Source organism: Mrakia frigida (assembly GCF_051309035.1).
Source record: "Mrakia frigida strain ATCC 22029 unplaced genomic scaffold BDY24scaffold_29, whole genome shotgun sequence".
NCBI lineage: Eukaryota > Fungi > Basidiomycota > Tremellomycetes > Cystofilobasidiales > Mrakiaceae > Mrakia > Mrakia frigida.
In genome coordinates, this window is record NW_027481252.1 from 317,271 (window position 1) to 338,203 (window position 20,933).

Genomic DNA, 20,933 nt, shown 5'->3' on the forward strand with positions numbered 1-20,933 from the left:
AGAAACCTCGAAAATCGATCATGGAGTTTTTCAGGGCTGCGCTTTGTGCTGATCGCTCAGATGAGCAAGAGCCGCTCAGTTGATTGATTTTCCGGACGGTAAGTTGTTCGACGCGTCGATTCGTCTCTCCTTTTTTTTTCCTTTCCCTTTCTAATAGACTACAAGATCTTCTTTCCTTCCTCCTTCCTTCCTTCCTTGAAAGTCTCTCCCAACCTCACCCCTTTGAAACCAAGGAGCAAAGGACTCTGCTCTCTGCTCTCTTTTCCTAACTTTAACAAAAAAGATGATCCAAAAGTCATCAACGAAAACCTCAAACCCGTCTCCCTCCCTCCCCTCGCCTCCCCTCGCCGTCTCTAAACTTTCCCCCCGGGCATCTCCACCACATCGCCGACCTCCATCGTCCTAACCTGCCCTTCATCATCCTCGAACCTCAACCTGTACGGCGCCGAACTCATCCCACCCCCCTCTGTTCCTCTCGCGCCTCTTGCGCCTTTCACCTTCTCCCTCCCTTCGACCACAGCCTTGTAGAAGGATGTAGTATCGGGGAAAAGACCGAAGACGGTGGAGCCGACGGGGTAGTCGGGGTAGTGGGAGGGGTGCGAAGGGTGGGAGGGAGCGGCGAAGGGGTCCGGGAGGGGGAGGAGGTATCGGAGGGTGGTGGGGATGCTGGGTGGGTGGGGTGGGAAGAGAGGAGAGGAACGGATGGGTGGAGAGGAAAAGGGAGGGAAGGGTGAGCAAGAGAGAGACGCGTCGTTCAGCAAAAGAGTGTCTTCAATCTGAGCGAGAGAGAGAGAGAGAGGTTGTTACGTACGGAGACGAGTTCTGAGCTTCCGTATCGATATCTCGAATGTGGTAGATCGTTTCACGTCTACCACCACCAATAAATGAAAACGTCAGAACGAGAAGCGCGAACCCTGGGATCAGCCCCTCACCCTCTCTCCTTCTTCCCTTCCCTCTCCCAAGTGCACTCACTCCTTCTTCCCGAGCCCGACGACCTTGAAGCACAACCACTCCTTCTCGGTCTCGGAATAATACGCTACCCTCCTCCCCGGTTGCAAAGGGAGCTGAGCGGCCCATTTCTGTTCCTTCGCGGTGAGAGGTTTGGGTTTCCTCTCCTTCGTCGTCGTCCCACCTGGCGTGGAGACGGAGGGAGCGGGTGAGCTTCGAGGTAAGGAGCCGGAGCGAGAACCTGAAGCTGAGCCGGTTGCGAGGGCGGAGTTGGGAGTGTTGTTGTTGTTGTTGTTGTTGTTGGGAGAGGGAGAAGAGGAGCCGAGGTTGACTTTGAGACGGGCGGGGATGGTGCTGGGTGGTGGTGGTGCTGGGATCGCTGGAGAAGGAGGTGCTGGTGCTGGTGCTGCTGGAGGTGGTGGTGGTGGTTGAGAAGAAGAAGGTGTTGAAGGAAGTTGAACAGGGTGAGGAAGAGAGGAGGAAGCAGGCGTGGGATGGGAGGAGGCGGACGAGGGAGTCGGCGCCGTTGAAGTTGACGCTGGAGGCGAAGCCGATTTCAAGGCGATCAGAACAGAGAGAGTTTCGTAGGCTTTGTCGAGAGCTCTGTACCCCACGAACAGAGGAAGACGCGTCAACAATCTCTACAGAAGGAGGGAGAGAGAGAGAGAGAGAGAGAGGAAGCAACGCACTCAATCTCCTTGATCGTCTGAATCTCGTCCTTCGCCAACGACTGATACGCGTCCTCCCTCGCCTGTTTCGACACTCCTTCCTCCTTCGCTCCTTCCATCATCGTCTGCTGGAACCTCTGAGGGAGATCCGTATCTTGAGGGAGAGGGAGAGTTCGAAGGGAGGAGATTGTTTGAGTCCAGAGTTGGGATTCTGAACGAGAAGGGAAGGAGGAACGAGAGGTGATCAGCTCAAACGCGTTCGATAAGATAGACATCCCTGCGACCTCCCGATAGATTTCTTCTTTCGATGATAGGAATTGAGACGTACCGTTCGTATCTGCTTTCCTGTTCCTACTCATTTTTGGGTGCTGGGATCCGATTTGTTGGGGGGAAGGGAAGGGTCGTCGTTGGAGGGAAGGAAGGGTGTCGGCTCGATGAGCTCGCTTCTTTTCGACCTCTCTCCTTCCCTTCCTTCTCTTTGCCCTTCAACCTTCACTCATCCCAAAATGCCCCCTCTGATCGGAAAGAACCTGTTTTACCTTCTCGCGTGAGTAGCCTAATACTCTCTTATTCTCCCTTCTTCGCTCCTTGTATAAGCTCAAACGAAGAAACCAGATTCAAAAGCTCACCTTCCTTCTCTTCCCTCCCTCCTTCCTCTTTCTCCTCCAGCAAACTCCCCCAAAACGGACTCTCCTCCCGCGTCGCGCCCATCCCGTGGGTCCTCTCCGGCCGTCCCTCCTCCTACTACCTCATCACCAACACCCACCTCCGCTACATCCCCTTGGTCGACGGTCTCTCGTACCCCGTCAAACTCGTCGACGAGAAGCTCGTCCCTGCCGATGCAGCTTACTCGAAATCCCAGCTCGAGTCGTCCCAGATCAAAGCGGAGGAGAAGAGACGTGCGACGCGAGCGGGAGAGCAGGTGGCGGATGCGGATATGAGGGAGAATCTCCGGGTCGAAGTGGAGTTGGATGAGTTGTTGGTCGAGACGAATGGGACCGTTTTGAGGCCGGATGGGAGGGCTTGGGGGGTGTTGGTCGAAGAGGGTGAGTCGCAGACATTTTATTGATTACTGGCGAAAAGCGGGTTGAGGGTTTTTAGGGGAGTCCAGGCCCAGGGAAGGGACGAAGGAAGGGAAGGAAGGAAGGGAGAAAGATCGAAGCTCACCAAACCTCTTTTTCCTTCCTTCCTTCTCTCTCTCTCTCTCCCTCGGACCTCATCCAACAGGCGTCCTACCAAATGACCTAACACCCAAACTCATCGAACTCGACGCTTGGAAGACCTCATGGAGGGAGATCTCAGACGAGGAGATCACGTTGGGGTCGCTCAAGGTGAGCTTCGAACCCTCTCTTTGCCTTCCCTTGCCCTTCGTTCGGTCTGAGCGTCGTGCGATATCTGAGAAGGAAGGTTGAGAGGGAGAGGGTTGGAGTAAACGAATTGCTGATCCCATCCATCCTTTCTCTCCTTCTTCGTTCGTCTAGAAACACGTCCCGTCACCAGCGCCGAAGGGACATCGTCGTACGAGATAAGATTTCAGCTTTGTTTATCAGGAATCGAATGGGATCTTCTCGAGTGGTCCTTTTTCTTCAGAGAGTCTAGAGAGTTCAGAAACGATGAACCGTCGAGAGAGCTTCGACGTCTCTCTTTGAGATCCTTCGAGATTCGTTCTTTTGCTTCCTCCTCTCTCTCTCTCTCTCTCTCCCTCTCCCCCTCTCGCAAAACCCCCCCACTCCCTCCCTTTCCACATCGCAGCTCAAACTACCCAAACCCAATCTCTATAGCCATCCCCAAACCCCAAAAGCCTAAGCACTCGAACTCCTCCTAGGGGTCTCAAACCCACCATCATGGCCCGGTTTCCCCTCCTCCCCTTCCCTCTCCCTCTCCCTCTCAACCTGCACCTCAGGCGTATTCGTCCCCGAACTCAACGCCGATCCACTCTCCCTCTCCGAGATGGTAACATCGGTGATCCTCCATTCAGAACTCCGTCTCAAGCTCGAAGGGACGGTGGATCGTCGAACGCGTTGTTGTTCGGCCGTTAAGTGCTGGGGACTGGACGAGGGAAAAAAAAATAAGGGGAGAGAGGGAAAGGAGGGTGGGTTAGTGAGGTGTGAAAGGAAGGAAAGGAAGGAGGGAGGGAGGAAGGAGGGAGGGAAAGGGAAAAAGAAAAACGAACGGGTTGAACCGACTGTAATCCAAGTGCAAGAACGCTCGCGAGACGAGTTCGAGAGCTTCCATGGAGGTTTGCATGACTTCTCCTACGTCGTGCGCTTCGTGAAGGAGGGTCTGCGTGGGATCGAACAAAGGGAGGGGTTCAGTTGGAACGCGTGTCAGATGAGAGGCGGGTCGACGGAGGAAGAGAGAGACAGAGAGAGAGAAAAAAACGCACCCGAGGAGGCAAGCACACGTCCACTTCGACTACTAACTCGTCTCCGTGATGGTAGACTACTACGGAGCTGATTTCGTCGATGCCTTTGAACTGCAAGAGGTCGAGAACAGAACGAGGAGGAGAAGAAGGGAGCGTCAGTTCGTCGGTTCGAGAGTGGAACGAACGAAGGAAGGAACGAGGGATGTAGAGAGATGAAACTGACTCTTGTAGCGAGATAGATGATCCGACTGTACTCCTCCGCATCGGCTTGTCGTCCTGAGAGGTTGGAGAAGTTTTCGAGGAGAGTCTGGGGTGAATGAAGCAAGAGAGAAAAGACGCGTCCGAAGTCAGCGCGTCGGACGGAATCGAGCTCGACAAGGAAGGTGGCGACTCACTTCGCACCAGTTCCAGATGATGTAGGCTGAGAGGATGAGTCCTCCGATGGCGTCGAGTTCGGGGACGGAGATCTTCTCGCCGACCCACTGGAGGGAGAAAAGGAGAGAGAGAGAGAGAGAGAGAGGGCGGGAAGGAGTGAGCGGAGGTTTGGGTCGTCTTCTCTTCTACTTCGTTTGATTCATGGAAAGGGGAAGATCCAGTACGTACAGGGAAGATGAGAGAAAGGATGTTGAGATAGCTAGGAAACGACAAGATGTCAGTTCGTCCAAACGGAAGAAGGACGCGAGGAAAAACGTCGTTTCGAGAGACAAGGACTCACCAGTCGTTCTTCGCGTCTTGTACGAGTCTTAAAAGCAAACCAACAAGAGTCAGATGCATCCGAGAGGAACAAGAGAAAAAGGAGGAAAGTTCACTCACGCCTGCACTCCGGAGCTTCGTTCCGAGCTGCACCACCACCAGACGAGACCCTTCACTACGATTGTCATCACCATCGTCGCCTTTCCGAAGAGTGATAGAGCAGCAGTGTCCTTCGATCGGTTCTTGTCCATCAGACGCTCGACGGATTCGATGAAGACCTGATGGGGGAAGACGAAGAGAGGGGAGGATGAGCGACGCGTCGAAAGAACGAAGAAGACGAGAAGGGACAAGCCTGAGAGAAAGAAGCGATCATGAGAACCGAGAAAATAAGAACACCAAGAGGTTCAAATCTTTTCTTTCCTGTGGGATACTGCAAAAGGAAGCAAAGGGCGAAGAAACGACGCGAGCGACGGTCAGTGAACGTCGCCCCTTCGACTCCTCCTGAGAACTCTCGAGCGAGCTGATTCGATGGACTCACTCGAGTCTTGGTCTCCTTAGCTCCAGCAGCAACGGCTGTGAAGTAGATGATCGCAGTAGACAGAAGATCGAGAGCACTGTCGACGAACGAGGCGATGAGAGAAATCGACTTCGAGAGCAGAACCGCACCTCCCTTCGAGGCGAGTAGGACGATATTGATCAGGATGTTGACTGAAGACGACAGAAGATGGTAAGCCTCCGAGCGACTGCTCAAATAGGATGACCTTCAGATAGAAGAGGCAGCGAGGAGGACTCACCGTTCAACATCAGCGACTCCCGTTTCTCCTTCCTCTTCTCCCTCTCCTCGGCTCCGTTCTCTCTCTTCAACAGAGGCTCTGTCTCTCCATCTCCCTCCCCCTCGTAGCCATTCTCCGCACTAACCCAACTCTCCCGAACCAGCCCATGGTTTCCTGACAGTGAGGGTCGGCGGCGGGAGGAGAAGGTGTCGAAGATCTCCTTGGGAAGCGAGGAATCAAGGAGCTCGTCGACCTCAACGTAGCGATCCAGGATTTCGTCTGGTTGAGGGAACGTGCAAAGTCAGCTTCTCACTTGTCGGGTAAATCATGGGGGAGCGAGAGAGGTGGAAGGACGCACTCTGATGCTCGTAGAAAGCTCGCACTTCCGCGTTCTTGATCTCCTTGAGCTCGACCTCAGTCTTCCTGAAAGATTCCCACTCTCCTGAGCGGTCATCAATCATGCTAGAACCCAACAGGAACGCAGAAAGTAAGGTCTCGGTCAGGTATCAGCATGGAAAGAAGGAGGAAGAGAGTGAGGAGTCGAGGAGGCGGGCGGCAACTTTGCGGCAACGAAGGGAGGGAAGGGAAGGAGAGGATCGAGGGAAGGGCTCACCCGACTCCTTCTCCTCCTGAATCCAGCATATGCGAGAGACGACGAACGGCCATCAGCCTTCGAACTGGGGTGTTGGGAGAGGTGGGTCCTCCGTCCTTGGAAGGAGGAACGATGGGAACCTGGAAGGAGGACATTTGGACGGCGTTTGGGGGGAGGGAAGGAAGGGAGGGAAGGGAACGGCCAAGTGTGAGCTCGAAACTCGTCGGCCGCAGGTGAGCTTTATTTGGTTCGTTCGAGCAGATTTTCCTTAATTTCATGTTTTTTGAGAAGTCATTAAGAGAGAGGATTACATATTTGAAGGCGAGGGAAATCGGTACTAGCTAGATCTGCCTACGAGAAGGAGAGGAAAGTTGAGTCGAGTAGGTCTGTCTCGACGTCCTCCTCGACTCACGCGTCCGGGGGCGTTGATTCGAAAAAAGAGCTAGAAAGAGGGGAAGTAGAAGAAAGAGATTTAAGCAGGAGTTTCCGGTTGCGTACAGGCTGGTTCGAAGAGGAAGAAGGGAGGCGAGAGACGAACAGTATCGGGCAACGCGTCGAGCCAGACGTCTGCAAAACCAGGAGGGACGACAATATAAGCAACCCAGTAGGACTCTCGAATGAGAGCGAAGCTACTCACGGTTCAGCTTCTGCAACATATCTGTCAACTTAGACCTGGCAAGCAAGATCCTCCGAGACCTCCCTCCCATTGAACTCAGCCTCCTCCCTCTCCAACTCTTCCCTACACACCGTCTCCTCCGACGAGATAGCTCCCCATCCAACTCCGCATGCGGCTATGAGCCTGGGACCTCCTGGCTTTCCCTTTGAAGAGAGATCTGCATCATCTTGAGCGTGGTTCGAAGTCGATGCATTCGGTGGAGTTTTTGAAGCCGTCCAGCAGCGTCACGGTCGAGGGGTCGTGCTGAAAGAGCTCGTAGCAGGGGACGGAGAGGCGAGTGACGAGGTTCGTGTAGGATTGGGAGGCGTAGGAAGACAAGGAGTCTGGAGGAGAGGACAAAGGGTCGAGGAGATCAGCAGAGCGAAATCGATTTCTTCGCGGTTCCTGGAAGACGTACACTCTTTGCGATGTCCGTCTTCAGAGGCGTGAGTCCTGAAGGTTCCCGGCCTGAGCAGTTGGATCAAACTTGGAAAGAAGAAGATGATGAGATCGTCGAGGTCGTCCTCGCTCGAGGGAAGGAAGAGAGTGAGACCGTTCCTTCTCGGTTGAGCAGAGCGGATCCCGTCCGCCAGTTCTTGCAGATCGTTGAGATCGAGTTTGACTGAGATAGAGAGCTGTTTGATGCCCTTGAAGGAGAGAAAAGAGGAGATCCTAGGGAGGTGGTGGAGGGCGTATAGAGCGGGTCGGTGATGTCTGGTTGGGAAGAAGTTGAAGCGAGAGAAGAACAGCTCTCTGATAAACTGAGAAGGTTAGTCGAAGAAGTTACTGACGATCCTCGCTATGATCCTCGTAAAGTCCTTTCGTCGTGAGATCTGGACTCGTCCGTTGAGCAGGGGTCCTGCGAGGGAAAGACAACCGAGAGAGACGAGGCAGAAGGCGTGAACGGTCGAGTTAAAGTCGGAGGATTCTTTGGATGATCAAGTGGAGGAGTTCGATAGGGATGATCTTGATGAGGGAGAAGGAGCGAAGTTTCTCCTAAGATGGAGTTGGTTGGGAGGGAGGAAGAAGGAGGAAGGAAAGTTGAGCTCGGCGGAAGACGAGTCAGAAAAGGAGTTGAAATCCGACCTCTTACTTTTTCGAGAGAAGGTCCTTCGTTGATCTCAAACCACCACTACCCTTCTATAGCCAAAGGTGGGTCGCACTTCTCTGGATCATGTAGGAGAAGGTGTCGAGACAAGGGAGTTGAGGGAGGATCGAGGGGAGGAGAAGGAAGAGGAGGGAAGCTCAAGAGGAAAGGCGAAGGAAGGGAGGGACCGAAGCTCAAGTTCCATCAAGAGAGCAGTAGCGTCCCTACTATACTCAGATCGAGCTTCCGAGGACGGTCCAACGATGTTCCTAGATCTATCTTCATCTCTTTCAAAGGAAATCTAGATCGAGGAAGACTCCTGAACTCTTCGATCTTGAGCTCTTCACAATCTCGACCTTCTCCTTCGCCCTCCCTCCCTCTCTTCCGTTCGTATCGGATCGCTGACCCTCGTTTATGTCCACAATCTCGTTCCCACCCTCTTCCAGAATGTCTCCTCTTCACTTCATACCCCTCCTGTCGACATCACCAGAGGACGCTCAATCCCTCATCGCTCCTCTCTCCATCCTCGGACCCATCCTCATCCCTCTCTCCCAGCTTCCTTCGACTCTCCCTCTCCTCCCAAAGAACGCTCCCTACTACATCCTCGCAACCGAGTCGTCCTCCTCATCGTCGGCCGTCTTCGAGGCTCTCAACGATGGAGCTGCCAAAGCCGTCGTTTCGAAATCCATGCTCTCTGAGCTCGGAGGAGTCGCTCCTTCTCGTCTCCTCCTCGAGGTCGAGGTTGGGTTGGCCGGAGCTGTTGGACAGAGGGAGAAGGATCTCGTCGAGGGAGTGTTCGTAAAGGGAGGAGAGCAGAAGGATTTCGATCTTTTGGATAACCTCAAGAAGGTCTTTCCTTCAGCAACCCACTCGATCTTCTTCTCCCCGACCAACGGAGCCACCTCTCCTCCCTCTCCTTCCTACATCAAGACTCTCGTCTCCAAATCCATCACCATCGTCATCCCTACCACCGCTCTTACTACCTCCACCACTTCCACTTCCACCCAAATCTCCATCCCAGCAGCCTTCCTCGGTCCTCTCATCTCCGACCGACCCGACGCGCTCTACCCAACCATCGTCACGTCCTCAACCCACTCCTCCCGACCTCTCGGTCTCGTTTACTCCTCCCTCGAATCTCTCGCCGAGTCCATCCTCACCGGTCGAGGAGTCTACCAGTCCAGGAAGCACGGTCTTTGGAGAAAAGGAGAGACCTCAGGATCGACCCAAAAAGTCATCGCCATTCGAGCGGATTGCGACTCGGACGCCATCGAGGTCGAGGTCGTTCAGAGCGGAACTGGATTCTGCCACCTCGGAACGACGACGTGTTTCGGAGGAGGAGAGCTCAAGGGAGTTGCTGCTCTCGAGGAGACCCTCGTCGCGAGGATGGAGGACGCTCCCGAGGGAAGCTACACCAAAAGGTTGTTCGGAGACGAGGATCTGCTGAGGGCGAAGATCATGGAGGAGGCGGACGAGCTTTGCACGGCTGAGACGAAGGACGAGGTTGCTTTCGAGGCCGCCGACCTCGTCTACTTCGCCATGGTCAAGTGTGCGAAGATGGGAGTGAAGTGGAAGGACGTCGAGGCGGCGTTGGACAAGAAGGCTGGGAAGGTCAAGAGGAGGAAGGGAGATTCGAAGCCTCAGTGGGAGAAGAAGACGAACGAGGCTGCTGTCGAACTCCCGAAATCCACGACCAACACCCCCACCGAACCCACTCCCACTCCTCCAGCCGCTACTCCTGCTCCTCCTCCTCCAGCTTCGGCTCCCATCGACCCCTCCTCCCCCATCAAAATGCGAACCATCCCCGCTCTCTCCACCCTCTCCAAAGAAGCCCGAGCTGCTCTCCTCCTCCGACCAGTCCTCGATTCCGCCTCCATGATCGCCAAGGTCCAACCCATCATCTCAGCAGTTCGAGACGGAGGAGACGCTGCCCTCGCGTACCTCACCGCCAAGTTCGACCGACTCCCCTCCGCTGCCTCCCCCGACTGGTCGAACGTCGTCCTCCCTCCCTTCGCTCCCGAATCCATGGTCATCCCCGAGGATCTCAAGGAGGCCATCGATCACGCCTACGCCAACGTCCTCAAGTTCCACGAAGCTCAAGCGGAGAAGGAACCCCTCGTCGTCGAAACCATGCCCGGAGTCGTCTGCACTCGATTCGCTCGACCCATCACTCGAGTCGGTCTCTACGTTCCAGGAGGAACCGCCATCCTTCCCTCGTCGGCCATCATGCTCGGAGTCCCAGCTCAGGTCGCAGGTTGCGAGACCATCGTCCTCTCGACTCCTCCCAGAGCGGACGGATCGATCTCTCCCGAGGTGCTCTACGTCGCCAGCTTGGTCGGAGTGACGGCTGTGGTGAAGGCTGGAGGAGCTCAAGCCGTCGCAGCTATGGCCTACGGAACCGAGTCGATCCCCAAGGTCGACAAGATCTTCGGACCCGGAAACCAGTGGGTCACGGCTGCGAAGATGGTCGTTCAGAACGACATCGCCGCTTTGGTTGGAATCGACATGCCTGCTGGACCTAGTGAGGTTCTCGTGAGTACCATATCTTGTTGTTTCTGAACTCCTCTTCGACGACCTTTTGGCTGACTTCGTTCTTCTCGATTCGTCGCGTCGCCTCTTCTTCTCTCCTCTTCAGGTCATGGCCGACTCTCGCTCCAACCCCGCCTTCGTCGCCTCGGACCTTCTCTCTCAAGCCGAGCACGGAGTCGATTCCCAAGTCGTTCTCGTCGCCATCTCGTGTACGGACGCCGAGGTCGCAGCGTTCGAGGAGGCCGTCGACTTCCAAGCTCGAGCTCTCCCTCGATGCGACATCGCTCGACAGGCCATCGCCAAGTCCATCATCGTCCGAGTCGACAGCAGGAAGGCTGCTATGGTCTTCAGCAACGACTACGCCCCCGAGCACTTGATCCTCCAGGTCGAGGACGCCGACAAGATGGCGGAGGGAGTCGTGAACGCTGGAAGTGTCTTCGTCGGAGATTACTCGCCTGAGTCGTGAGTTTCTCTCGTTTCTTGTCTTCTTCTCGTCGTTCGTCTCGAGACTGTTAAACTGACTTTTCCCTCGTTTCTTCTTTCCTCTCAGCTGTGGAGATTACGCGTCGGGAACGAACCACACCCTCCCGACCTACGGATTCGCTCGACAGTTCTCTGGAGTCAACACCCTCTCGTTCCAGAAGCACATCACGTCTCAACGACTCACCAAGGAGGGAATCAAGGGACTTGGACCTATCGTTATCCGACTGGCAGAGTGCGAAGGACTCGAGGCTCACGCGTGAGTTCTTCTCCCTCCATCCTCCTCGTCTTCTCCCCTCTCTTCTCTCTTCGAGCTGTCGTCGAGGTCGTTTCTCGTTTGACTCGAAACCTTAACTGACTCATGCTTTCTACTTTCGATCCTACAGCAACGCCGTTCGAGTTCGACTCGCTGCTCTTGCGAAGGAGGACGCCGACGGGTCGAAGTAGGCGCTCGAGGCTGCTGGAGGAGAAGGATAGATTAGTAGGATCGTAGATATTCAGTTTATGTTTATGTTCAGTGCTCTTGCTTCCCTCTTCTCCTTCTCTCTCTCCCTGAAGAAACAGCTACTAACCGAAACCTGCGGCTCAACGAGCGAACGATCTCGAAAAATGCTGACCGGCGTCGACGACGCGTCTTCCCTCCCCTCTTCGTCTTTCCAGCTCGATCGGAGTAAGTGGAACTTCCTTGGTTCTGCCTCTTCAGCAGTTCATTCTGAGCTTATGCTTTGCTCCTCCAGATAATCAAACCTCTTGCCTAATTCCTTTCCCACGGCCTTCGATCCTTCCCCCTTCCTCCTCGTGTGCGTCTTCCCTCTCTTCCTTTCTTCCTTCATCTCTCGCGCTGACTGCCATCCCGCTTCTTCTTCTCATTTCTCAGATTGTAGTAGCTTCGATGGACATGTGATTCACGGACTTCTCGCTCGTCACGGACTCGATTTTATCTCGACAAAGACTGAAGACGACGCGAAAGACCGAGGATTTCATCAGAAAGGAAAGGATTCATGCTAGAGTATTAAGACAAGCGAACAAAGAAAAGAAATAAATCGAACAAGCAAAAGAGGGAGTCGTATCGTACCGAAGCAAGAAAAGGAAAGCCAAAAAGTAAATCACGTCGCGTCGTCGTTCTCTCTCACCAACTCACATCCTGCCACCCCTTCTTCACTACAATCTCCCTGAACCCACTCCCCTCGTTCCTTCTCTTCTTCTCCTCCTCCTCCAACCTTCTCTCCTCTTCATCTCCAAATCCTCCTCGTCCTCCGAACACGGCCTTCCTCCTCTGCTCCCTCGCCGACTCATCTTTCCCCCCTCCCCTGCTCTCCTCCGTGGGCTCGGCTCGAAGTTGAGGGGCTGCAGCACCAAAGATCTCCGAATGAGTGACTCCCCATCCCCCTGCTTCCTCGTCGGCGCTTTCGAAGGTTGTTTCCCTCGTTTTATCCGAGACTGGGACGAGCTCCTCCTCTTCGGCGAGCTCCCATCCAATCGACTCTCCTCCTCCGGAGACGTCTCCAGAATCGGCGTTGGCGATGGCTTCCTCCCACGAGATCCAAGCTCCAGGAGACGGTTTGGATGAACGAGCGGCGGAGGTCGAGAAGGTCGAGCGATGCTGAGAGGGAGAGGGAGTTGTTGCAGTTGACCACTGGGCTGAGGAGCGTTGATGAGTTCCTCGAGGGAGAGCGTTCGTAGTCGAGGAAGGAGACTGAGATGGAGTTCGAGGAGGGACGGGTTGGGAGTTGGTAGTGGGAGGAGTTGAGGAGGACCAAGTCGTCTTGGGTGAAGTTCGAGTCGAGCTCGAGGATCCGTCTCCAAACGACGAGACTCGAGAGACGGGAGACTGAGCTGGAGTGAGGGGAGGCTCCGAGCTTGATTGGTTCGTAGGTGCTGTTGACGTCTTCCTTGCCGATCCACTCCATTCGAGGATGTCGTCTCTTCTTTCCTCGGGAGGGAAACCTCTCATGGCTCGAATTGCTCGTTCCGTGCTCGCCTTCCTTGCTCTCTCGATCTTGACCTGATGCTGAGATTGACCGAGTCGGAACTGCATCTCTTGGAGCTGGTGAGAGAGAGCGGCGACTTGGGGATCGTTCGAGGAGGAAGAGGAAGATCCGGTAGCGTTGGACTGAGCGGTGGGTTGGAGCTCGGACGGACGCGACCGAGTTCGAGTTGGCGAGGTTGGAGTTGTGGTTGGGATTTCGGAGTGGTAGGGAGTTTGTCGCCTGGAAGAAGAGAGGGGATTCCGTCAGTAATAATCTGAGCTGGGAGGGAAAGGCAAAAAGTAACTCACCTCAGCATTTCCGACCTCTTCTCGGACCTCCCAACGTCCCACCCTCCCGCGTCCTCTCCCTCGTCTTTCTCCTCAAAATCTCCTCTCTCTTCTTCACCCCAGCCACTCGAAGCTTCCGTCTTAGGGCCCCAGTTCCTCTCCGCAAACGGAACCTTCCTCTGAGCTCGCTCTTTGGAAGTAGGAAGCTTTCGAGCTCCCCGCGCAGCTCCCGCTCCAGGAGGAGCCGAGTCTCGTCCGTTTGGCTGGCTGGGACTGATCGTGAAGGTCGAAGGCGAGAATCGAGGTAAGGGTCGTGACGGAGGAGTTGTGAACGAGAGAGATTGAGGTCGAGGAGGAGGAGTAGAGAAAGCGGGTGGTTGAGATCGCTGAGGGATAGTGAATCGACCCGTTCCTGAGCCTCGACCGAGAGGAACCGAGTTGGGATAGGTAGCCATCCATGATCCCAAAGCGGAGCTGGGTGCTGTCGGGGGAGTTCTCTGGTTGAAGTTGGGAGGGAGGGAGGGGTGTGGGTGTGCGAACCGAGGAGGGGCGTAGGCGTTCTGTCCTCGAGGAGGGGTTTCAAACGGTCGACGACCTTCGAACGACGACGAGTCTGCTGCTACATAGCTCGAGTCTCTGGACGACTGGTACGGCTGATCCCAAGGTCCTCGCCCTCCTCCAAACGACGACGCGTCCGACGATGGCTGTTGGGTCCCCTCGAACCCTCCGCCTCCTCCAACGCCTGCCTCCTCCCTCCTACTCCTCGACTGACTAAACTCCAACCTGATCCTCCTCCCATCGACCTCGACCCCATTCATCTCCCTCAGCGCCCGTTCAGCCTGCTCCTCCCTCTCAAACTCCACGTACGCAAATCCTTTGGAGGCGCCCGTCAACGGATCTGAAGGGATCCTACTTCGAACGACTTTCCCACAGAAGGAGAGAGTAGCAGCAAGACCCTGTTCTCTAGTCTGGAAGGAGAGGTTGTTGACGAAGATGGTCGAGGATCGAGGCGGAGAGGGAGTGGTGGGCTGAAGGAAGGACGACGACGACGTGGATTCCGCTCCCGTTGCTGAAGGAGTGTAGCGAGAAGGAGGAGAGGGAGAGGAGAAGTCGTTGACAGGTTCTTCCTCGAGGTGATTTGGTCGACGAGGAAGGATAGGCTCGGAAGCCCAGTCGAAAGAGGTCGTGCGTGGTCCGTTCGTTGAGGAGGGTTCGTCGTCCCAGGTGAGTTCGGTCTCGAATCCTGCGTCGTCCTGCTTCTGCTGATGATTGGACGATCCGGTTTCCTTCCAGATCCACGAAGGCTCCTCGGATCGACTTCGATTCGGGTTTGGAACGGGTGTGGGAGTCCTTTCTTCGTCCTCTTCTTCTTGTTGCTCGAACGAGTTCGTCTCGTCTCCCCACCCGATTCCCGTCTCCTCTTCTTCTTCCTCCTCCTCCTTCGAAGCTTCCGACTCCGGCGTAGATGCATCTTCTTCGATAGCCCACCCACTCCCAATGGCCTCGTAGGGGTCGGTCGTTTCGACGGGAAGCAAGTCCGACGCGTTCGAGGTTGTCGACGAGGACGCGACGGGATCCGTTGATGTTGGAGGGAGATCCGACGAAGAGTTCCTTTCCCACGAGTTTGTATCCTCGACTGGTCGAAGAATGGGTTCCGGTTCCTTCGAGTCCTCCTTGACTCGACTGACTTCTCTCCAGTTCGATGCAGCCAGGCGATCGTTGGAAGAGGGCGTCGAAGAGATGGGATTCGTCGTCGACTTCGGTTCCATCGACGAGTCCTTCCTCCAACTCGGCTCCTCTCCACTCCTAGAACGGCCGAAGGAAGGAAGATGCTCCGCCATCCGTGTCTCTGTTGGCGTCCTCGTCGAGCTTTCGATCTCTTCTCCGGTCGCCCATTCGACTCTCCACTTCCGTCCATGAACCTCCCTCCCGTACAAGCTCTCGATCGCTCTCCCAGCGTTCCTCCTCGACTCGTGGATGTCTCCTCCAGTTTCGAGGACGACGATGGCCCAACCCTTCCAGATCCCAGTGCTGAGGTCCTTGACGAATCGGACGTCTCGGAGGTTTCCGACGAAGATCTCGCAGGAAGGAGGAGGCGACGCGGGTGAGAGATCCGACGTGGGGATGGGGATGGTGGAAGGTGAGGAAGGTGATGGAGAGAAGGGCCAAGGAAAGGAGTGGAAGGGTTGTTGCGACGTGGAAGCCGAGTGGGCTATGAAGCTGATCGGTGCTGCTGTTCGTTGATGAGATGGAACGAAGGGAGCCGCTTGAGCCCACTTCCCTCCTGACGTCGATGGTTGAGCCATGACTGCTTCCGAAATCCAGCTGGGAACGAAGAGACCGACGGGAGGAGGTGGAGTTGGAGTTTCCCACGTCGTCGTCTCGTCTTGTCCGAAATCGATGAGGGTTCCGATCTGATCGAAGGCCGAGGGAGATGGTTCGGCAGGTGGAGGAGGGTTTGAACGAGATTGGAAGGGAGTGGCGTAGGGGTTGAGGATGGGTCGATGGGAAGAAGGCGAAGAACGAGGGTAGAGGGATGGGTAGACGAAGGTGGTTTCCTCCTCCTCTTCGACGACGGCTCCTTGGGCGACTGGAGCGATGTTCGAGGATCCGAAGAGTAGAGAAGAGAAGGAACCTGCATCCTGGTTCTGAAAGCGAGAGACCGAGGGAGAGAGAAAGGTCAAGGAAAGGGCGAGGAGAGGAGATGGCGCCGAACTCACTCGTCGCTCGTCGTCTCTCACGATCTGAAGCTTTGACTTGACCTCCTTCTCGTACTTGGAAGCTCTTTGATCCATCTGTGCATCGAAGTGGGAAAATATCAGCCTTTCGGAACGGAATCGAAAGGAAGGAGGGAAGGAGAGGAAAGCTCACGGTGAGCTCAACGTCGTCGACTTCCTGCTGACCTCTCGCACTCTCGTTCTCGAAGTACGACGATGACGAAGTCCTTCTTTTAGGTGGAACGAGACCCAAAGCCGCTAAGATGACGGCATTTCGCTCTGACGGCGAAGCTGTATTCCTGATGGAGTCGGAGGTTTCACGGGTTCGAGGGGCGGAGGAGGTGGGAGATGGAGCTGAGGGAAGGAACGATGGCTCGCCTTGTCAGAGGAGGAGAGAGTCAAGGTTGAGCTATAAAGGTTCTTTGGACTCACGAGACTGCATGTTAGCTCCGGGTGGATCTGAGAGAGGAAGGAAGAAGAGTTGGTGAGCTCGAGAACAAAAGGAGGAGGTCGTCGTCCGCCTTCCCTCTTCCTCCCCTCCTTTTCGCCACCTTCCCTGCTTCCTACAGGAAGTTTGCTCACCTCCAGACTCCAGATCAGTATCCGGAAGAGCGTCTTACTCTAAGCACGAGAGCTGAATCGACGTTGGTGTCACTTGTAGGAGGAGCAGATGAGGGTTGGAGGTGACTTCAGAGAGAATAGTGCCTGAAGCAAGTCTGCGCCAACCCTCGTCGTGAGGCGACTGACTTCCTGCGATTCTCGTTCTTCTTTTGAAAGGTCGGATCTTGATCTGGTGGAGATAGAGAGCAGCTGCTTCGAACATACATTCTTGAGATCGACATCGACGTTGAGAGTCAGCGGGAGGTCTCGAAATTGACGTTGAGTCGGCGCTTAGCTTCGCTTCCTCGCGGTCACGTTTTTCCTGAAGCCAGTTTTTTCTTGTATCCAGCTTCATATCGCTGATCGTGCGAAGCTCGCAGGCCTTGTTGACGCGTCCGACTTCATTATCAGCGGGATTAATGAGTTGCAGATCACTCGACAAAGCCAGAAAGGACTCTGAAGGATGGAGATCTCGTTCCGTCGCGTCTTCGCTCTCCTTCAGCCCGATGTCCCTCTCTAGGTCTCCAAGGGACCAGAAACAGCACTCAATCGACGCTGCTCCCTGTCTCAAAGCTAGCAAAGCGGGAAGACGCGACCATACAAGCACGCTTTTGAAATTGGGACAATAAAGGGAGGACCCTGAAAACGGAGGGCAATCGAAACCTTGGTGGCTTTCCTCCTCTGCTGGTGTTGTTGTTGTTTTGATTTTTTTTTAGAACACACGGAGATAGATGTCCCTCGAGTTTAAGTCCCTCTTTTATGTGCCTCCATGAGAATTTTTAGGACGATAAAGATTGAGCCGAAACACGCCTCCTTCCGTCGGCTTGATCTCTCTTTCACCTCTCCCTTCCTTCCTTCCACCATCCACCCTCCTCAGGGATAGTCGATACCTCCCTTCCTCCCCCTTCACCTTCTTCTTTCGCATCGTTTTCCTTCTGCATCTTCGCACTTTTCTTTGCTTGCTTCTCGGGTCTGCCTTCCCCTCCTAGCCCTCTTTCCCTCCCGACCTCTCTCTTCCCTCCTTCCCTTCCCTCCTCCCTCCCCCACGGTCCCCTCCCGCCCTTCCCGCTAAATCAAGCAAGGCCGTTCCTTTTCACACCCTCCAAACCCACCTCGCAACCCTCTCGACTACGACTAAGGAACAAACATGTCTACTCAAGAAATTGGAGGAGGAGATGCGAGATTCCCTCCGGATCTCGCTCACCATCCTCGCTCGTCGTCGTCGATTCACTCCCTCAACCAAGGAGATCAATCTGGAAACAGTCACCAGCAGTACCAGCAGACTTCCTACTCGATCTCTCCTTCGAATCAGGATCCCAACTCGTCGTCTTCCTCCCCAAACATCCACCATCTCGGCGGTCCTCCCGCCAGCTCCTCCTCCCCCCACCCTCCTAAGCTCGACTCCTCCTCCTCCTTCGCTCCTCCTCAGCAGGAACAGCACCAGCAGCCAGGATCTGTGAACGGACATCAGCAGTCGTACGCGGATCAGCTCTTCTTCCAGCAACAGCGTCAGCAGGCTCAGGTTCAGGAGCACGCGACGTCCTTCACCTCCTCCCCGAATCAACAAGCATCTCCTCACCACCCTCCTCCTCCAAACCTCTCGATCTCGATCTCAAACCCGAACACTCCCTATCCGAGCCAGCACCTCTCCGCGCCCAACTCTGGAATCCCTCACGACCAACGAAGTTCTCCTCCTTCTCCTGGAGCAGCGGCTTCCTCCTTCCCTCAACAAACAGCTCCAGCTCCTCCTGCCCATCCCCAGCAACCTCCCTACCACCGCTCCCCGGCATCGGATCCACCTCCCTTCTCTCCCATGCCTGGCTTCCCAGCTGTCGCTTCCCTCGGAGGATACCCAACAGGAGACGGATCGAGCAACGCTCCTCCCGTCATCGCATCTCCTTCGTCAAACACGACCCAGGAGGAACGAGATCGAACCCTCTCCTCTTCCTCCTCGGCCCAGGGAGTCCCAGGAGGAGGAGGAGGAGGAGTCGGTGCTAGCTTGGGAGCTGGAAGGGAAGCTGGAGAGAAGAGGACTCTGTGGTTGGGAGATCTCGAAGCTTGGATGGACGAGGCCTACCTGAGGCAGATGGCAAGCTTGATGGGTTGGGATATCGTCGCGATCAAGGTCAGTTCACCGAGCTCGTGCTTTCTCTCTTCTCAAGGCTCGTATCTTCTCAGAGAAGGATCTAAATCTCTAGAGGATCTGCTATATTGCATAGAGGTCAGGAGGCTAGCCTCGTCGAGCTTAGCTCGCAAGGGGGTCCTGTTCGAAACAGGATGTGATGGGAAGGAGCGAGGGCCGTTAGGGGTGGTCTCTCTCCGTCCTCGAGCTCCTCCTCGAACGAACACACACTTACCCTCTTCGTTTGATTCTCTCTTTCACAGCTTATTCGACCAGCTCCTCAGAGTAATCCCAATCCGGTCATGGGAGCTGTCGTCAATAATGGCTACTGCTTCTTGACCTTCCCTGTTCGTCCCTCTCCCTTTCTCCTCTCCCATCATCCTCCCTCTTCACCTCCACCGTTCCTTTCGATTCTGACCTTCCCTCTCCATGTCTCTTCTCCTTCCCTCGAAACAGACCGCTCACCTCGCATCTCGAATCCTCCACACCCTCACTCCAACTCCGACCAACCCTCCCATCCTCATGCCGAACTCGTCTCGACCGTTCAAAGCCAACTGGGCCTCTTCTTCCACCTCGTCGACCAACCCAGCCGCCGTCAACCCTGCTCAGATGACGGACATCCCTCCCGAGAGAGAGTACAGCATCTTCGTTGGAGATCTGGCGCCGGAGGTCGGAGAAGGAGACCTCGTCAAGCTGTTCTTGGATCCGCCGACGAGAGGTGAAGCAGAGGGAGGGCCAAGAAAGTCGTTTACGAGCACGAGAAGCGCGAAGATCATGTTGGATCCGGGAGGAGGAGGTAGCAGAGGGTACGGATTCGTTCGGTGAGTTCAGCAGATCCTCTCTCGTCGACTTCAGTCTGTTCGTTCTTCGTTCGAGGAGGGGAACCAAACTGACTCGACTCGACTTCTTTCCTCTTCATGCGACGCTTTCGACAGATTCGGAGAGGAAGCAGATCAGCTTCGAGCTCTCGCCGAGATGCAGGGAGTCTACTGTCTCTCGAGACCGATGCGACTTTCTCACGCTACGGCGAAGAACAAGTCAGGACTCGGAAGTCAGTCGGGAGCTTCAGTCGGAGGAAGCTCTCGAGGATCCACTCCCATCCCTCCTCCCGTCCCCTACGATCATCGAACCGGATCGCCTTCCCATCTCTCCCCTCATCATCCTAACCAGAACGACTTCGTCTCGTCGCCGCTCCAGAAACAGCCCTACAACCCGTACGAAGGACTCTCGCCGAACGGACAAGGAGGAGGAACCAACAACGCGACCGTCTCGAGTCCGACGAGCTACGTGACTTCGCCGTCGAACCAGAACTTCCCTCCTTCGTCTTCCGGTGGAAATGGATTCGAACAGCAGCAGCAACAGCCCCAACAGCAGCAGCAGTCGTCCAACCCTCTTCCTCCTCCTCAGAGACGTCTCTCGGCCAACACCATCGAGTACCTCACTCAACTCGCAGCCGCCAACGGAGGAACCCTCCCCTTCGGACCTGGAATGACTTTCCCTCCTCTTCCTATGACCAACAACCAGAATCCGTCGTCAGGAGGAGATCAACAGCGAGGAGACGGAAGAGATCAACAACAAGGGATGCACGCTTCTTCGTCGGTTCCCAGTCTCAATATCCCAGAGTCGCACGATCCTCGACAGTCCCACTTCCCCAACCAGCAGCAACAGCAGCAGCAACGATCCCGATCTCCCTCTTCCGGTATATCGCCTTCGTCGTCTCCCTTCCCTCCTCCCTCGTCGTCGTCTCTCGGTCAACAAGGTCCCTCGTCGTCCTTCACCGGTGGAATCCAAATCCCTTCGAACGATCGGCAGCAGTACCAGCAGCAGCAGCAACAACATCAACAGCAGCAGCAGCGATCAGACTCGATTGCATCGATGGGATCCCCTCTCTCGCCGACGGCAGCGTTCGACATCAACGGTCAAGGAGGAGGGATGGGCGTCGGAGTTAACTCGACGGATCCCAACAACACCACCGTCTTCGTGGGAGGTCTCAGTAGCTTGATCTCGGAGGAGACGCTCAAGACGTTCTTCACTCCCTTCGGAGAGATCACCTACGTGAGTTGGATCGACCCTCTTCTGACGGTCGAGCGATCCAAGTTCGAACTGACGCGTTTCTTCGTTTTTTCGAAACAGGTCAAGATCCCTCCTGGAAAGGGATGTGGATTCGTTCAGTTCGTCAAGAAGGCCGATGCTGAGAGAGCTATCGAACGAATGCAAGGCTTCCCGATCGGAGGAGGAAGGATTCGACTTAGTTGGGGACGAAGTCAATGTTCGTCTCTTTTCGTTCTCTCTGCTCTTTCCCTCTCGTCGCTGACACTTCCCCTTTCATCCAACCTCAGACAAAGCCGCCCAAGCAGCCGCTCACGCTGCTCAACTCGGACTCGGGATCGGAGCTCTCACAGGGATCAACGGTCTCACTCCCGCTCAAGCTGCTCAACTCGGACTCGCTC

The 20,933-nt window shown here is 55.4% G+C and overlaps 8 protein-coding genes across 8 annotated transcripts; 4 read left to right on the forward strand and 4 right to left on the reverse strand.

Annotated features, from left to right (window-relative positions):
• Positions 1 to 353: 353 nt before the first annotated feature.
• Positions 354 to 1,975, reverse strand: BDY24DRAFT_417576 (SGF29 tudor-like domain-containing protein; the record flags this gene model as incomplete). The annotated part of the gene is made up of 5 exons (XM_076643735.1): positions 354 to 666; positions 812 to 868; positions 973 to 1,551; positions 1,638 to 1,827; positions 1,945 to 1,975. 5 exons carry the CDS (start codon positions 1,973 to 1,975, stop codon positions 354 to 356), a joined length of 1,170 nt encoding a protein of 389 aa, XP_076494146.1.
• Positions 1,976 to 2,099: 124 nt separating this feature from the next.
• On the forward strand, positions 2,100 to 3,118 carry BDY24DRAFT_398254 (uncharacterized protein). The gene is made up of 3 exons (XM_076641665.1): positions 2,100 to 2,163; positions 2,286 to 2,947; positions 3,098 to 3,118. The coding sequence occupies exons 1-2, from the start codon at positions 2,123 to 2,125 to the stop codon at positions 2,683 to 2,685; spliced, it is 441 nt and encodes a 146-aa protein (XP_076494147.1). The 5' UTR covers positions 2,100 to 2,122; the 3' UTR covers positions 2,686 to 2,947; positions 3,098 to 3,118.
• A 180-nt stretch (positions 3,119 to 3,298) lies between these two features.
• Positions 3,299 to 6,224, reverse strand: BDY24DRAFT_398258 (cation diffusion facilitator family transporter). Its single transcript, XM_076641666.1, has 13 exons — positions 6,061 to 6,224; positions 5,806 to 5,909; positions 5,469 to 5,726; positions 5,213 to 5,382; positions 5,027 to 5,104; positions 4,795 to 4,952; positions 4,697 to 4,723; positions 4,585 to 4,615; positions 4,377 to 4,463; positions 4,205 to 4,288; positions 4,003 to 4,092; positions 3,790 to 3,899; positions 3,299 to 3,665 (listed from the first exon to the last, which is right to left on the reverse strand). The coding sequence occupies exons 1-13, from the start codon at positions 6,192 to 6,194 to the stop codon at positions 3,419 to 3,421; spliced, it is 1,578 nt and encodes a 525-aa protein (XP_076494148.1). The 5' UTR covers positions 6,195 to 6,224; the 3' UTR covers positions 3,299 to 3,418.
• A 653-nt stretch (positions 6,225 to 6,877) lies between these two features.
• BDY24DRAFT_417579 (uncharacterized protein) lies at positions 6,878 to 7,870 on the reverse strand (the record flags this gene model as incomplete). The annotated part of the gene is made up of 4 exons (XM_076643736.1): positions 6,878 to 7,038; positions 7,113 to 7,341; positions 7,486 to 7,553; positions 7,858 to 7,870. 4 exons carry the CDS (start codon positions 7,868 to 7,870, stop codon positions 6,878 to 6,880), a joined length of 471 nt encoding a protein of 156 aa, XP_076494149.1.
• HIS4 (trifunctional histidinol dehydrogenase/phosphoribosyl-AMP cyclohydrolase/phosphoribosyl-ATP diphosphatase) lies at positions 7,804 to 11,314 on the forward strand. The gene is made up of 5 exons (XM_076641667.1): positions 7,804 to 7,846; positions 8,228 to 10,310; positions 10,414 to 10,769; positions 10,858 to 11,046; positions 11,174 to 11,314. The coding sequence occupies exons 2-5, from the start codon at positions 8,229 to 8,231 to the stop codon at positions 11,232 to 11,234; spliced, it is 2,688 nt and encodes an 895-aa protein (XP_076494150.1). The 5' UTR covers positions 7,804 to 7,846; position 8,228; the 3' UTR covers positions 11,235 to 11,314.
• Positions 11,315 to 13,802: 2,488 nt separating this feature from the next.
• Positions 13,803 to 14,048, reverse strand: BDY24DRAFT_334563 (RNA recognition motif domain-containing protein; the record flags this gene model as incomplete). The annotated part of the gene is made up of 1 exon (XM_076637167.1): positions 13,803 to 14,048. A coding segment is annotated over one exon (246 nt), but the record flags the coding sequence as incomplete, so codon positions are not given.
• A 5,044-nt stretch (positions 14,049 to 19,092) lies between these two features.
• Positions 19,093 to 19,515, forward strand: BDY24DRAFT_343604 (uncharacterized protein; the record flags this gene model as incomplete). Its single annotated transcript, XM_076637522.1, has 2 exons — positions 19,093 to 19,304; positions 19,419 to 19,515. Coding segments are annotated over 2 exons (309 nt in total), but the record flags the coding sequence as incomplete, so codon positions are not given.
• Positions 19,516 to 20,439: 924 nt separating this feature from the next.
• Positions 20,440 to 20,742, forward strand: BDY24DRAFT_333881 (uncharacterized protein; the record flags this gene model as incomplete). The annotated part of the gene is made up of 2 exons (XM_076637154.1): positions 20,440 to 20,538; positions 20,617 to 20,742. Coding segments are annotated over 2 exons (225 nt in total), but the record flags the coding sequence as incomplete, so codon positions are not given.
• Positions 20,743 to 20,933: the final 191 nt, after the last annotated feature.

Bases quoted from the DNA above. Each gene is read 5' to 3' on its own strand.
- HIS4 (XM_076641667.1), top strand. From the start codon at position 8,229: ATGTCTCCTCTTCACTTCATACCCCTCCTGTCGACATCACCAGAGGAC. The intron at 10,311-10,413 runs GTGAGTACCATA...TCTCCTCTTCAG, and splicing joins CTGGACCTAGTGAGGTTCTC to GTCATGGCCGACTCTCGCTC. The intron at 10,770-10,857 runs GTGAGTTTCTCT...CTTTCCTCTCAG, and splicing joins GGAGATTACTCGCCTGAGTC to CTGTGGAGATTACGCGTCGG.
- BDY24DRAFT_398254 (XM_076641665.1), top strand. From the start codon at position 2,123: ATGCCCCCTCTGATCGGAAAGAACCTGTTTTACCTTCTCGC. The intron at 2,164-2,285 runs GTGAGTAGCCTA...TTTCTCCTCCAG, and splicing joins AACCTGTTTTACCTTCTCGC to CAAACTCCCCCAAAACGGAC.
- BDY24DRAFT_398258 (XM_076641666.1), bottom strand. From the start codon at position 6,194: ATGTCCTCCTTCCAGGTTCCCATCGTTCCTCCTTCCAAGGACGGAGGA. The intron at 5,105-5,212 runs GTGAGTCCATCG...TTCCTTTTGCAG, and splicing joins CTAAGGAGACCAAGACTCGA to TATCCCACAGGAAAGAAAAG. The intron at 4,289-4,376 runs GTGAGTCGCCAC...CATTCACCCCAG, and splicing joins TCATCTGGAACTGGTGCGAA to ACTCTCCTCGAAAACTTCTC.